This window comes from Calonectris borealis, chromosome 4, assembly GCF_964195595.1.
Source record: "Calonectris borealis chromosome 4, bCalBor7.hap1.2, whole genome shotgun sequence".
NCBI classification, from domain to species: domain Eukaryota; kingdom Metazoa; phylum Chordata; class Aves; order Procellariiformes; family Procellariidae; genus Calonectris; species Calonectris borealis.
Window position 1 is genome coordinate 32,109,437 of NC_134315.1, and position 14,572 is coordinate 32,124,008.

Consider the following 14,572-nt stretch of genomic DNA (forward strand, 5'->3'; position numbering starts at 1 on the left):
CCTCCTATAATTTATGTCCCCTTTTGGGGACAGGCCAAGTGAATTTTAAATTTAATTTAAATACAGATTAAGTGTGGAGATTACAAAGTCAATAATCTTCTCATTGTGTATGGACATTTTCACTTAAACTAATTTAAGCTAATTTAGTCCATACCTATTTTTCATCTAAAAACTTCTTCCTTCCCAGGTGAAAAATCCGTTTCTTTAGAAGATGATGAGGATGCTCCAGGAGATCCACTACTTTTTATGTCACATGTCAGACCAGTTCAACTAGGTATAGTATGATGGCACAGAGGGATCAAAAACTAAAAAGCAGCATGGCTGTCAGAGCACTTTCTGATAGCTTGAATACGCTGTCATTCTGTTTCTGATCAACACAGCTTTAAAATAGCCACACTTTTGCACCATCTCCTTCCCAGTTTTAGCACTTGGCAGTCTCATGCATCGCTAGATGCTCACCGCTGCATATGATGTAACTTCTGCATGACCACCGTTCACATTCAAAACACATCCCATGCTATAGCTTAATCACATCAACAATATTAACCACATTAATTTTGTTAAATGCTAGTGAAAAGTAAGCCGAATGGTAGTGTGTGATACCCATGTCAACTTGTGGATTTTCCTCAACTCATGTAATTTCTGCTTAAAGCAGCATGAGTGATGGCCTGAGCCAGGAGAGATAGGCAGAGGTCAGACCTGTCCCACTGAGCAATCCAGATTTGCAGTGGTCTTCAAAGCAGCTGTATCCTCTCCCCAAGCAAGGGGTAGTCAGCAATGCTTTAGTCCAACCAACCATATAACAACTCATCTGGAAACCATTCTACTATAGTAGTTTTGCTCAGGAAACTCATTACAGAGCAAAGGCACAAATCTGGCAAGCCAGAAAGAAGGAGAAAATCCTAGGAGTGAGCCCTTTCAACGGGCTGCTAAAGGGAAGGGAGAAACCTGAACACATTTTAGGCAGAAATAGGCAACTGGTGAGCTGATTCCTTGCCTGGATGAACAGCAGCACTGTCCTGAATTTCCTACGTGCTCTTTCCATTTTTTACATACCCTCTATGCCCTAGCATACATCCCAGTCCAGTTACAACAACTTTCACTACAGAATCTCCAAGGTGCCATATTCAGGGAGAAAACAAGGTCCCAGCTAAATATACAGCTTTTACGTGACATGCTACACCCTTCTTCCCCGGCATAACAAGAAATCAAGGAAGAGACAAGAATCTCACATGGAATTATATGCACACGTATATAAACAAAACTTTTCTTGCAGTAAGTATCTGAATCAAATTTTACAGGAATATGCCTGTGTTACTCAGGCTCTTGCAACACACTGCCAAGCAGATTAATTTGGCCTGCTAAAAAATCTTCAATTCTGAGAAAGCTGCTTTCTACAAAGCCAGCAAAATAAATTCAATTGCATGGGCTCTCAAGTATGTACTGATACTAAAATGTCTTTCCTAGTGCCTCTCTTAGTCTTTAGATTTCAGGCACTATTTCAGACATCACTGAAAGAAAAATGTTGAGCCCTTTGTATCTGTATTGCCTAATATTTTGGTTTCATTTCAGCAGATTTCTCATTTTGAGGAAACTTAGGAAAAAATCAAATATGGCATAAACACATCTTTCAGATCAAAAAGTAATGTATATCCTGTCTTAATTTTTTTTAACCGAATTAGATCTAAAATACATTTGAGACATAAGGAAAATTTTCAGTGACCGTAACAACTTTGTTTCAAAGCAGTGCTTGTGGGTAAAATATTTTGAATCACAATGTTTTTTAAAGGGAATAGGAACAAACAAAGCCACCATTTTCCACTCTGCATACAGCAGAATGAATGAGCAATGCACAGTCACTAGAACTGATTTGAACTAATATCCACAACCAAAAGTGCTCAGTTGCAAATGAACTTACTAGTGAGAAATACTGGTCTACACAAGAACTAAAGAAACCTTATCCCTCCCAGATTGCCCCATAGTCTATGGCTTTGACTGGGAAGTGCAGGGAGCACCTTCCGCATTCTTCTTCCTCTGTTCTTCCCCTGTGCCTTTTCTCTCTGGTCTCCGTGGCACAATCTGGTAGGGAAGAATGAACCATTCTGGAAATACAGATAGTTGAAATACTCCTGGTAACACTGAGCAGAGACTACATCAAGCCTATCTGATGTTGGCAGTTGTCAACTGTGGCAACTCCTACGGTTGCATTCACCTGTAAACAAGCATTTTCTTTCACTCCCTCAGGAAGAAATGAAGAAAGCATAATTGATATGTCACCTGAAAATTACCCTCCTCAACAACGTATCAGTGAGCTGGCTGCTGCAGAGGTCCGATTAACACAGGACTAACAGGGAAAAAATTGGTATCTGTTAGTACAGCTTTTTCACAACTAGAATGAATTACAAAGACTAGCAAAGAATGCCTCTATCTAGGACAAGTTTGTCCCCAGACAGGTTGTTATACACAAGTATGTTCCACTGAAGCTGTATGTGCAAGCAAAGGTCAGATATTTTTGCCATCACACAAAGCTCAGTGACTATAAAGTATCCAACTCCCGTAACCTGGCTTGCCCTTTTAGCATAAGACACTTGCAAAGGCATTTATCACTTCAGTATGATTGCAAAAAACTGTGTCATTTACTGTGCACTTTCATATTTGCCCTCTTTGATAAAGCACTAGAATTGTGGGGTTTTTTTAAATAGTTATTTTTGCAAAGATTTAGAAAATGCGTGAGAAACCACTTTCCAAACTAATTTGATAACCAAAATGAAGTTTTAAAGGAAATTCATAATTAGAAACAAGGAAACATTAAAAAACTGCAAGAGATCATATTTCAGTGTTTTAAGTAATTGCATGGCATCCTTTACCTCCTAATATTAAAAAATAAAGTTGAAGACTGGAGAAAATAAAAAAAAATTGGTTCTGCAGAATAAGATAACTCAGACTTTTTTACTAAAAAAAAACAAATATTTTTGATTATTCAAATATTAATGTTTATATCGACCTCCACTGAGAAGGGGGGAGGTTCTGTACCATGAGAACCGGGTTCGTTATCACAGAAATATTCTTGTGTGACTTAAGGCAAAAGTCTCCATTCCTCAGCTCCCCACAAAAGGGGGGCTTTGTTGAGAGTTAAGTATCAGATTCTTCAGATCTTTACCCAGTTTAAAGCTCTCCATGGGTGTAAAACCAAAATTATGGCATGAATGCAGAAAGTTAAGACTTTATGCTAGTGTCAGTGACTCAGTGCCCAATTTATTACTGTGCTAACACAGCACTTTGTGTCTTCCAAACAGCACTCTTCTCTCTAAGGTCTGAATGACAAAACAGCTCATCGGTTATTCTCAAAGGTGTTACAAGTAGAAGTTCAGTGTATTAAGGCACAGAAGAAAGAAATGTTTCTCTTAGATTAATTAAATGTACATGCGCTATCTTCATATTCGTTTTCAAGAGAAGGCAAAAATTATGTCAGAATTAACAAAAATGCTGACAAATTAATCGCCAATAGCTTGATTTTAATGTCATTTCTGCTCCATCTTTCTCTGGAGAGACAAGTCATGAGGAAACAGCATACTTCATTCACATTCTCTCTGTCCTTTCCCCACCCCAACCACCCAATACAGGTAACCCGTATCTGTGTCTCTCCCCTACCCCACACGATGCAGGTAATCCAACGTCAGCAATAGAGGCTTCCAAAACTCCGGCTTTTATTCCTACAGTAGCAAATGAAGGAGGAAAACACTGGACTGTTAATGAAGTCAGAGCTTTGATACGCATATGGTCAGACAAAAATATCCAGCAACAACTGGAGGGGACAGTGAGAAATAAAAGAATATTTGAACAGGTTGCTGCTAGACTTCAAAAGTTCGGAATTGACAGGGACTGGAAGCAGTGCAGGACAAAATATAAAAATCTGAAACATGAATACAAGAGTGTAAAAAGTGCTCAAGACTCAGGGGGTACAAGTAAAAGTATGAAATTTTTCAATGAACTGGACGCTATTCTGGGGCACACCACCATGGAACAAACAAGTAAATCAGATAATGATGAAAGGGAGAGGCCTCCAGAATGGACAGAAGCAAAATCAGAAAAGGACTCCATAGGTAAGTACTTCAGCTACCCATATATCATTTAAAATTTTTAGTTTTCCAGCACTAGAGACACCTTAAAAGAACCAAAAAAAAGCAATCAGCTAGATCAACCAATTTGCTGGGGGTGGAGGAGAACACTTAATATACCATTTTGTCCAGTTGTTCACTTTACATTATAAAGTAATCTTTTAGATAGGTTGGTTCTTTTTTTAATAGCATTGAGAATCAAAAAGAGGAGAAAAAGATGAAGACATAGGATAAGATAAAGTGATACAGAGAGACCATTTCAGTCAAAGTCATGGCAGAAGAGACTGTTTCCAGCTTAGATAACAAAATGGATGAGAGACATGGTCAGACTGTGTTACTGGAAAAAGGAAGACATTGAGCAAAAGAAGTCTGTAGTTATAGATATTGGTTAAAATCTTAACAATTAAACTGTCTTTCTCTTATGGTCCCCAGTGGCCCGGTTTTATTGGCCTTTGGAGCAAGACTCCCAAATTAGTGAGACAACTATTGTAAAAATAGCAAAAGGAATAGCACCAAGAATGCTGGCAGAGCTTGCCTTCATTTTTGTGTGGTTATTGATGAATAACTTGGTAATGGATGGATTAATGCAGAACTAGAGTAGGCTGAGCTGATGAACCTACACTACCCAGGAGTTAAAACATTTTTTATTGGTATGTACAACCAGAAACAGGCCTGTTGTTTAAGAATAGAATTAAACATAAAACTCTTTATCCTACATAGGGAATGATATTACAGTGGCCAAATATAAGACTAGAAGTTAGTAAAGTAATGGAAGAAGTCAAGAAAAATATAACACAAAGAGAGTCTCTGGCTGAAAACTACAAGGGTATTTTGGGGGAAAACTCACTCTTCAGTTGCTGTTTCTAGGCTCTTTGCCAATGCATCTACTACTGCCTGCTGGCATAAAGAGCATCCTAGGTTGAACGGATCTTTTGATTTGACACAGCACAGCTGTTCTTATGTAGTACACAAATGCAGTGCCCTAATTAACATAGCATTATTTATGCAGAAATGCCTGGAGACACAGGTGAAGAGGACTCTGTTAGTAATATGTCAGAAGACCTACAGGTTGCAGATATAAAGAAAGTTTCGGACTCAGGTAAATTGAAGTCTTCTATTTTATATAAATCCCTAAATTTAGTAAGTTAAGATGGATTTCTAAAATAAGCCCACATTGTAATGACGGCTAGAAAATGCAGAGGCCTGAGAAACTTTTAAGCAGGAGATAACGTCATAGTGATAAGCGTATTTTCAATAAATACAGGCACACGTGCACATTTAGAGTGCTCTGCTAAATTTGATAAGAACAATCTAGTAAGTAATCTTTCAAGATTCATGACCCAAGATGTAAAGAAGAAGAAACTATTGGTCTAAGCAAGTTGAGTGTAATGTATTAATGCATTTACTTCTACTTAAACTATGTCTTCCCAAGGATTAGAATTGTTCAGTCTCCTGTGCATAAACTAATATGGCATTCTCTTTTTCACAATATAATGTGATTAGTATTTAATATAATTGTATAAATGCTCATGTCAGGGGATGAAAACTTCATTTAAGAGTATCATACTAGCACTGAATATGAAGGTCATACACTCTTTAGAAAGAAACATGGTTTACACCTGAAAGCGTAACTTTCAGGGGAAGTGGGAATTTAACATTCAGCTAGAGACACATGAAAGTCTTGAAGGCTAATGGTCTTGACAAAAGACCACAAAAACCACCTCTTTTTTTGTCCACAAAAGAGGACCTCATGATCTCTTTCAGTAGCATGAGGCAGAATACAGTCTAAATTAGGTGTTAAGGAGTAGTCTTACAGACTTTAAAATGGTCTAACATGAACTTGAAAGATTTTAATGTCAAATTAAAACTCTTCTGACAGATGATGTTACTGTAAACACTACTCCAGAGAATCTGGCAGCTCTGCATATAATGAAAGAAACAGCTATGACAAGTAAGTAAAGCCATGGTTGATCATGAGAGGTAATTTGAGGTATATTGGACAGTAGTATTGTTGTTCTATCATTCAAGAGCGATTATATTTATTAATTTAAATTTACTAACAAAGAAATATATAACTGGCCTTTTACCAGATCACCATAGGCACTTGAGGCATTCATTAGGGAAAAACAGATTGTCATAAAAAGCGCATTGCCTATAGGGACCTCATTTTGAGAGAGACAAAATACATAAGAAATCATAAATAGTACTTTGTGGGATCCAATTAAAACTACTGAAAAATGCATCAAATCCCATTTCTCCCCATCAACAAGTAAAATTACTACATATACATGAACAGTAAGTAGTGAGACATTGTAATAATACATAGATTCAGCACTGCCACTAAACTGTCATCTGACATAGTTTTCAACTGCCTGCAGCTATGTAATATTGTAACTTTTTGGATTGCAATCTTCCAAACGAGTTATTTAAGACAAAGTTAACTGAGTACTTCTAGTAAAGTTCTGAGTACTCATTTTTGACACTTTAACATTCCTTTAGGATAAGTGTAGATGTTAGACATCTATAGCTTACCTTGGTTACCATTATCTTGTCAAATGTATGTTTTCTTTGTTTCTGGGTAATTGTAAGTGCAATCTGATTTTGTGGGGAAAGATTAAAATAGCAAGTGTTTCAGAAGTGTCTCTCACTCAGCCTATCCACTCTAAAGACTACTGTTCAAACTTCTGTGGGGAAAAAAGGCAAAACCACAGCACTCCATCATGAAGAGATGCAGTTTCAGTTTCCAAAATTCTTTCCCTCATTCCCAAATGAACAATACAGACTCAAATGATTTTATCACAGGTGGTAAAAAACACCTAGACTTTAATGTTATTAATGGTAACATAATTAGGTATTACATAAAGCAGGGAAAAGATGCACGCTTTTTACATTACAATATCATGGAGACCCTTTATTCTCTAATTGTGGTAAATGCCTTTCCTAGACAGTTCAAATAAATTTAAAGTGCAAAACTCGTAAGTAAAGAGATTTTATGTACCTCTGTATTCATAAATTTACTTGCTGATAAATAGTGAAAAAGGCAGTCAGGCAGGGATACCATATTACATTGGTTCTTTGATATCAGTAGATGTCTGACAATCGATAGCCTTTAGGATGTGACTTCTTAAGAACTACTCCATATTCAACAGAACTTTTGTAGAAAACTGTTTCTCAACAAGCATGTAATTATAATTTATATATAGATAATCATGTGCCTTTAAAAAATGTGTAAAACAAAATAATTTGACATAAATAAGAATTTAGAAATTCTGTTAACCTTGTATCAGGGTATCTTCCTAATTAGTACATGGAGTTAATGTACTCTGCAGTCAGAGTTATGCATACACTTGTCTGGATATATACTAGCTAGCCTGGGCAGACATCTGCTTTCTGGCAACCACAGCTGCCTAAATGCGCAGAGGTGCACAAGCTCCCTCAGAAGTGCATGTGCTTCGCATGATCTTACATGTGGATGTGAGTTATTAACCACAGTAACATCATTGCCATTGCTAATCTTTATAAACAGTCCTATCAGTTTTGCCATATTCTAGTAAGGAAAAAATTAAGATGGTATTAGTCAAAAGACAAATGCACCAATTTCAGGAAAATACCTAGTTATTTGATGTTTCATGGTATTATTTTTCTCCTCTGTCCACATGTATTTGCTCAAATGCCCACCTGAGAAGGAAAAGACAGAGGTAAATAAATACTTACACGTTCTTCTACAGACTGTTAAGAGTTTACTGAAATTTCTCTCACATTGCCCCGGAGTAGCTTTCTTAGCAGACTGGCCAGCAGAGGGTGCAAGAGCATCACAGCAATCACAAAACCCATTTCATCACAGCAATCACAAACCCCATTTCGTTTTTTGCAAAAGCAGCCTAGGAAAGGCTAGGGTCACTGTAAATTTTTCTCTTTTCTGGTAAAAGATACCTGTATTAAATCAATCTGGAAATAAAACCTTATTTAGTCATTTTGACTGATGTTTTCTATTTCATGGGATCACTTTTAAGGACAGTTAATTCCAGAAATCTATTCAGAAGAGCAAACTGCTTCAGTTTGCACAGGCAGTAGTCAGTCAGTTTTAACTCCATGTACATGTATGTTCCACATGTGTCAGACTTTGCAGTATGATTAAATCTGAAGTGCTAGGGGAAACAATAGTGGAGATGAAAACACGATTCTAAGAAATGCCAGTAGCCTGATGTTCTTAAATATCTACAGCAAGTATTTTGCTTCAAACAAATGACTTTTGTCATTATTTTTTTAGGATTTTTGGTGCCCTGCATACTTTACTAATGTCCCTCTCATGACAAATGTGGAGTAAATCATGACATTGCCAAGATACATTCCTAAGCAAGTGCTTTTTAAAAAATGGTTGTTTAAAGTCAAGATCTTAAGTCAGTACATACTCAGGCACTTATGTTGGCTTCTTTTGAACGTTTACTGCTGCGTGCTTGGAATTTTAAAATGTACAGACATAAAGTCAAAAGATAATGTTTTAATACATATGCCTTGGGCTGGTGTGAAGTAGAGTGTTTAAGAGAAGTGCAAAAGCAAAAGTTCTTGATTATTCACTGGCTTAGCCCAAGGCATACTCAGACTGCAGACACAAACTCCTAACTGTGCATCCAGAGCTCTCTGTATCCAGCCTCACAGATCTGCATGACAGAGTCGGCAGCAACTTTGCAAGCTGCTGTTGGAGGGTAAACATAGGCCACACACCGAAAAAATTTCCCTAGCTTTGACATTCCCCACTCCCTTTTATACTGCACAAGACACACATGAGAGTAAGGATTAGGAGACAAATTACTAATATTGCCTCATGAGCCAGAAAACAGGATAAATAGTGATAGTGAAGAGTGCCAAAAGAGAACAGAGCTTGTATCAGTCCGAGCAGGTAAAAGGGAAGACTGCGACAGCATTGCTCTGCTGGCCTTGCAAGCAATGCTTCAAACACAACGTAGAGGTTAAGCATATTTGCTGGCAACTGTCTATAGCTTCACTAAACAATGCAGACAGAGCCACTGTGTTTTATCCATGCCAGAAACTGTCGATGGTTTGTTCTGTTTGGCTCAGTCTTGCTCTCCTCGTGCACTCCCCCAAAAAACTCTGAACAGTGGCTTAGAAAATTAGCCAGGCTCCTTACCCACATTCCTGGCTCGCCAAGGAAAAAAAAAAAGGCACATGATGTTGGTCACATCATAAAGAACGTCTAATGCAAACAAGGCCGTATTGATTTGGGGGGTAATTTTTAATAAAATGACTCTAGATTATGCTTTATTGCTCAATGTTCAGGGGCAATACTCTTGAATGGACCAAGAACAGGCTGGGAGCCAGAAACTGCTGTCATCGATCCGCAGTGTGGCCTTCACCATTTAATCTCTGTACAGCAGTGTCCTCACCTGGAAACGAGGATCGGAAGGACCACTTGCATCATCCGCCTGTCCTCCCGTCCATCCCAGGGCGGAGGGGTGGAGTTCTCCCTTAAACACCAGAGGGCCAATGGCAGAGGAGCGGAGATCTCCTCCCGGTGGAGGGGAGCCCAGGGACACCTCTGTCACCGTGCCCGGAGCCGGGGCCCAGCTGTGTGATGTAAACCCCTTGCAAGCCACAGCAGGGGGGATGCTCTCAGGATAGGCATTTAGTACTTTGTCATCAGTCATCCAGGTACAGCACCCTGATGCAATGTCAGGACCCTTGCCCCATTTGGGGCTAATTCAGTGACTCTTGGCATCCGTCGCTTGGGAGTTTTTCAATAATTTCAGTACGTACTGAAGCACCCATTATGAAAGTCACTGTCTTGCCTGTTCTGCTGCACAGAGGTTCACCAGCTACTACATATCTTACAACCACAATCAGTGAACCATTCTACAAATTCTGATCCAGGCTTAAATAATTTAAGCGTTTGCACATTTAATCCATAAACTTGTATTATGCAGCTGTTATGTGGTGTTCTGGATTTATTTTAATATATAAGTGCATACACTCTGCCCTTAAGCCCACTATTGCAGAGAAATGGCAGCTTTAATGTATTACGAGATGAATTCTTTAACAACAGTTATCACTAATGGCATTCTGAAGTTAGTGATCCTCAAGACATAATTCAAGACCTGTTTAGTTAGTAAGAACTCTGTAAATTTATTTTTTTGCAGAAATCATTGAAGATGAGGGGGACTTTGCCAACTCCAGCCCGGCAGCTCTGGAAGCTACACAAATAAAGAAGGAGACGATTGACATAGGTAGGTCAAGACTGTGTCTTGATGGTTATAACAGCACATTCTACTTTACTGGGAAATGCAGGTTTCTAAGGTTCGTATGTTATTCCCACACATTATACTCGTTCTACTTCCAGGTTATGATAAAATCTGTTTTTTGTTTGATTTCATAGTGCAAAAATGTATAAATGCTTATTTCTCCTTCCCCCAATTAATAACAAGATCTTATTTTCCCAGATAACATACTCCTTATTATGCTAGATGTGACAAGTCTGCATTTGATTGTGACAAATTCTGTTCTTTTTCATACACAGAGAGGATGTGTTTTCATGCTAGAGAGGATAAACTGGAGAGCTAAACAGCTGTCTCAGAAACACTGAACATTTTATGCCTTGTCTGTCTTTTCAAACTACTTCATGACAGTGCACTTAATTTCAGACTACTCGCTATCAAACAATTGCCATAAATATTCTGAATTATTTTACAAGTAAAACTGAAATCAAAGCCTCAGCAATATGTAGAAGTCATACATTCAATGACAAGTATTCAGGAGAAGATTGGTTTTATTAAAAATGTTAAAATTTAACACTAGAATACAATAGGGATATTAATCTTCTAGAATAAATGAGCATAGATACCATGGAAGGTCATGAAAAAAGAGACCAGAGCAAATAATGATGACATTGAGATCTATTGACCTGACATCCTGGATCAAAATATACTTTACGGTAGTGCTGTTTACACCCAGAAGTTAAGGGAAAGAATAAAAAATTCTATTATAATGATTCTGTGAACAACAGTTCTTTGCCCTTTTACACTGAAAGTATATCCCTACATATAGAAAGTGCAATTTAAGATTTCCACAAAAGCATTAATGAATTGTTTGGTTTCCAGTTTTTCTTCTGTGTATGTTATCTCCATCACAAAAGCTCTGTATCAGAGACTAGCCTTTCACCCAAAAGTAAACAAACATGGCTGTCTCCTAAAGGAAGGCAAAAGTATGCAACCTTCCCTACAAAACCTAACATCCCTCCCTGCCCTCCCTCCCAGAATCAGGGAAAGGCACGTCTCAAAGTCCGGCTTTGAAACCCACCACAGCAGCTTACTAAAATGGACTCTAAACCACTTTTTTTTTTGTGGTAAAAAGGAGTACTGAATAGAGGAGAACAAGTAGGAATAAGGAGCAAAGGTGTCTTTTCAGTTTCTTTCTGGTGTACCAGGGAAACTCACAAAGATCTGAGAAAAGCCCCGTCAGCAGTATGAAATGCAGCTTATGCTAAATCACACTGCATGCAGGTCTGCTGACAGGTGCCTGTGCCTCTCACTCCTCCTCATCGCATCCGAGTCGCATGCGCAGCTTCCAAACTCGAGAGGGGGACAATGGTCTTCCAAGGCCCACGTCCCTGCTCACTTCACGACAGCAGTGGGGGAGCACGCATGACCCCACGAAGGGAAAGGCTGCAGTCCAGGCCCTGTTAGGCATGAGTGAATCCGCAGACGCATGCCCTTACAATTGGCACCAAAGCCCCACCAAGCCTGCCCTACCCACATCGCCTAGGGAAAAAACTGGAAGGCCCATCTGTGCTAATCAATGTGTACAAACATGTTATGCAAATCAACTTATATGTGAGATACAAACCATCCACGTAGCCTACCGTGTTTAATCAAGTATTTTAAATCTGTGGTGCATCCACAGCCACTTTTTGGGGAATGCACGGGCAGAAAGAAAGATAGGGCTTACGAGAAATTCCAATAAATAATTTGGTTTACGAAGGCATGTGGCAGAAGACTTGTTATAACTAATGAGTTAGACTAATGGGTTACGACATTTTTAATTGAAGATAGGTGTTACCTGCAGAGGATGACAATAATATTAGCAATTTATTTATCTAAGTCCAAGTCTATTTTGTTTAAAACTATGTGTTTCTATAGATGATGATTCTGTGAGCACTACCTCAGAAGACAGATCTTGTACACCAGTAGCAAAACGGGTGGTCGGGATAGGTAAGTATTAATTTCCATGCATTTATTCTGAAACTAAATCGCATTGTAATTTCAGTACCAAAGCTGGAGCAACCAGATCTCTACTGCAAATACAGCTCTACTTTTCTACTTCTGACTCCAGTCTAGCTTTACCACTAAACTTAAAAATTAGTTTCATAGCTATATTCCCTGTCATGAGCAAAACTTGCATTAATACTGTAGTTCAACTTTGCATTCTATACGTACCTGATGAGCAGCATCTGCCTACTTCTGAATATGCAGGTAAGATTTTTTTCTTCTATTGAATCCCCAGTAGCATTTTCATTTGTGTGATATTTTGCCTTGCCATTCTAATTTGAAACCATACTGGAAAGCCATATTCTTACCAATGCTGATATCTTGTTGCTTTAAAGCTTAAGGCCTATTGCTTTCCTGCAGGTAGTGCTTGGATACATCTGTCTTTAATTTGACAAAACCAACAAAATTACACTGACAAAATATGGAATTTTAGATGCCTTGGAGAAACAAGAGATTTCACTTGCTACATATTTTGCATACTTAAGAGAAATGTAATCATGTATGGATATTAACATTGTAAAGTTAAAAGATTTTCGTAACGAGAGATTATTATAAATTTAATTAATCCTTCAGCTTGTTACCAAATCATTAGCTACAATTACACTTTAATGTATGTATGTTCAAGCAATACTCAGTTTTTGTTTCATTTATATTTTCAGACAATCACATTCCCTTGGAAGAAAATCACTTTAAAGTTATTACAGTTAATGATACTGGAGCAGGAAAACACTGGAGTGATAATGAAGTCAGAGCTCTAATAAACATATGGTCAGATGAAAAGATACAACAAATGCTTGAAGGGGCCACAAGAAATAAAGAAATATTTGAGGAAATTGCCAGAAGGTTAATGAAACGTGGTATAGACAGAGACTGGAAACAATGTCGCACAAAGTACAAGAACCTAAAATATGAATACCGCGCACTGCAGAAGGAAAATGAGCATCTTGGTAATCCCAGGAGAAAAATGAGATTTTACGATGAAGTTGACTGTATCTTAAGAAGACAGCCTCTGGGTCCCTCGAGCTGGGGATGTGAAAGTTCAAGTCTCCGATCAGGTACTAAAAACTTCAGTGATGAGATAAAGCACTTAAAATGAAACTTAAAGTTGCCTGCTGACCCTGCTGTAGGGGCCAGAAATATGTGGCCAGAATGGGGAGGGAAAATAACTGAAGAACCTGTACCTGCATGGTCACGTAGGCAGCACTCAGCGAATGGAAATGGTCTTTGGAGGAGTTTAGAAGTGAGAACATTAACAAAAAGTGAAAGCACCTGAAGAGTTCAATGTTATTGGAAGCTTAAGTGAGATACAGTGAAATGGTGCTAGAAAACATGTCAGGTTTTAGAGGTAATTAAGCAGGCATATAAAGTCTTATGGATAGAGCGCTGCAAGCTCATACCATTTAGAACTGTGGAGATCTGTAACAATAAGGCCAAGTGCAAGGACTCCAAACTTCACTGATTCAATTCACACCACAGTCAAGAGAAAGAAAAATCCAGGGCAGTGATGTTTATCTGAGCACTTGTAATTGTTATATTAATTTTGCTAAAGCAGAATCAGTTTTCTGAATAGAGTTTGCTTCTATTTTAGTACCAAAAGACCTCTGATCTAGGAACCACACAGCTAACCTTGTGTCTGCTGTAAGGGTTCTCATGACTGGCCAACTGCTCCAGCTTTCAGGGGCACCTGCCTGTGCTCCAGGCAGATCAGATGCTCTTGTAGAAGCAGCTTAACCACTGCTTAGCTTAGAGCTCAGTGAGTTATGGTAAACGAGAACTAATTCTGATTTTTCTCAATATGTTAGATAATAATTTGCAACATCGCAAATGTTAGTTGAGGACTTGAACCATTTCTGCAGCAGAGGCCAGATGGACAGCTTGAGCAGAAACTGCTGGAGCCATCCTTAAGCCAGCTGTCCTCAGTCATGAATCAGAGCCCGAATGTGGTGTCCAAGGGCACCATACAGTAGTGCCATTAGTTGAGCCTGGAATGACATCCACACAGCCATGGGATGACACCACTGCTTCTCACCTGCCTCATTCTTGTGCTTGATCACATTCTTAAAACAGACGTTTTCTTCCAAATCCAGAAACTGAAGATACTACTGTTCATTTCTGCTCTCCGTGAATGGAATTTGTCAACACTAAGAATATTTGAGCCAACCTGGCTGTTTTACA

At 38.5% G+C, this 14,572-nt stretch overlaps 2 protein-coding genes across 2 annotated transcripts in view; one reads left to right on the forward strand and one right to left on the reverse strand.

The window, feature by feature from the left end:
• Positions 1 to 14,572, reverse strand: part of PPAT (phosphoribosyl pyrophosphate amidotransferase) — a 47,392-nt gene that overhangs the window by 21,847 nt on the left and 10,973 nt on the right. The window lies entirely within an intron of this gene.
• The window catches only part of PAICS (phosphoribosylaminoimidazole carboxylase and phosphoribosylaminoimidazolesuccinocarboxamide synthase), a 40,891-nt gene that overhangs the window by 5,169 nt on the left and 21,150 nt on the right, over positions 1 to 14,572 (forward strand). The window contains exons 2-8 of the mRNA XM_075149151.1: positions 188 to 274; positions 3,666 to 4,103; positions 5,128 to 5,217; positions 5,998 to 6,069; positions 10,274 to 10,360; positions 12,269 to 12,340; positions 13,057 to 13,452. Of these exons, the coding sequence (XP_075005252.1) occupies positions 188 to 274; positions 3,666 to 4,103; positions 5,128 to 5,217; positions 5,998 to 6,069; positions 10,274 to 10,360; positions 12,269 to 12,340; positions 13,057 to 13,452 (1,242 nt within the window). The remainder of the gene's footprint in view (positions 1 to 187; positions 275 to 3,665; positions 4,104 to 5,127; positions 5,218 to 5,997; positions 6,070 to 10,273; positions 10,361 to 12,268; positions 12,341 to 13,056; positions 13,453 to 14,572) is intronic.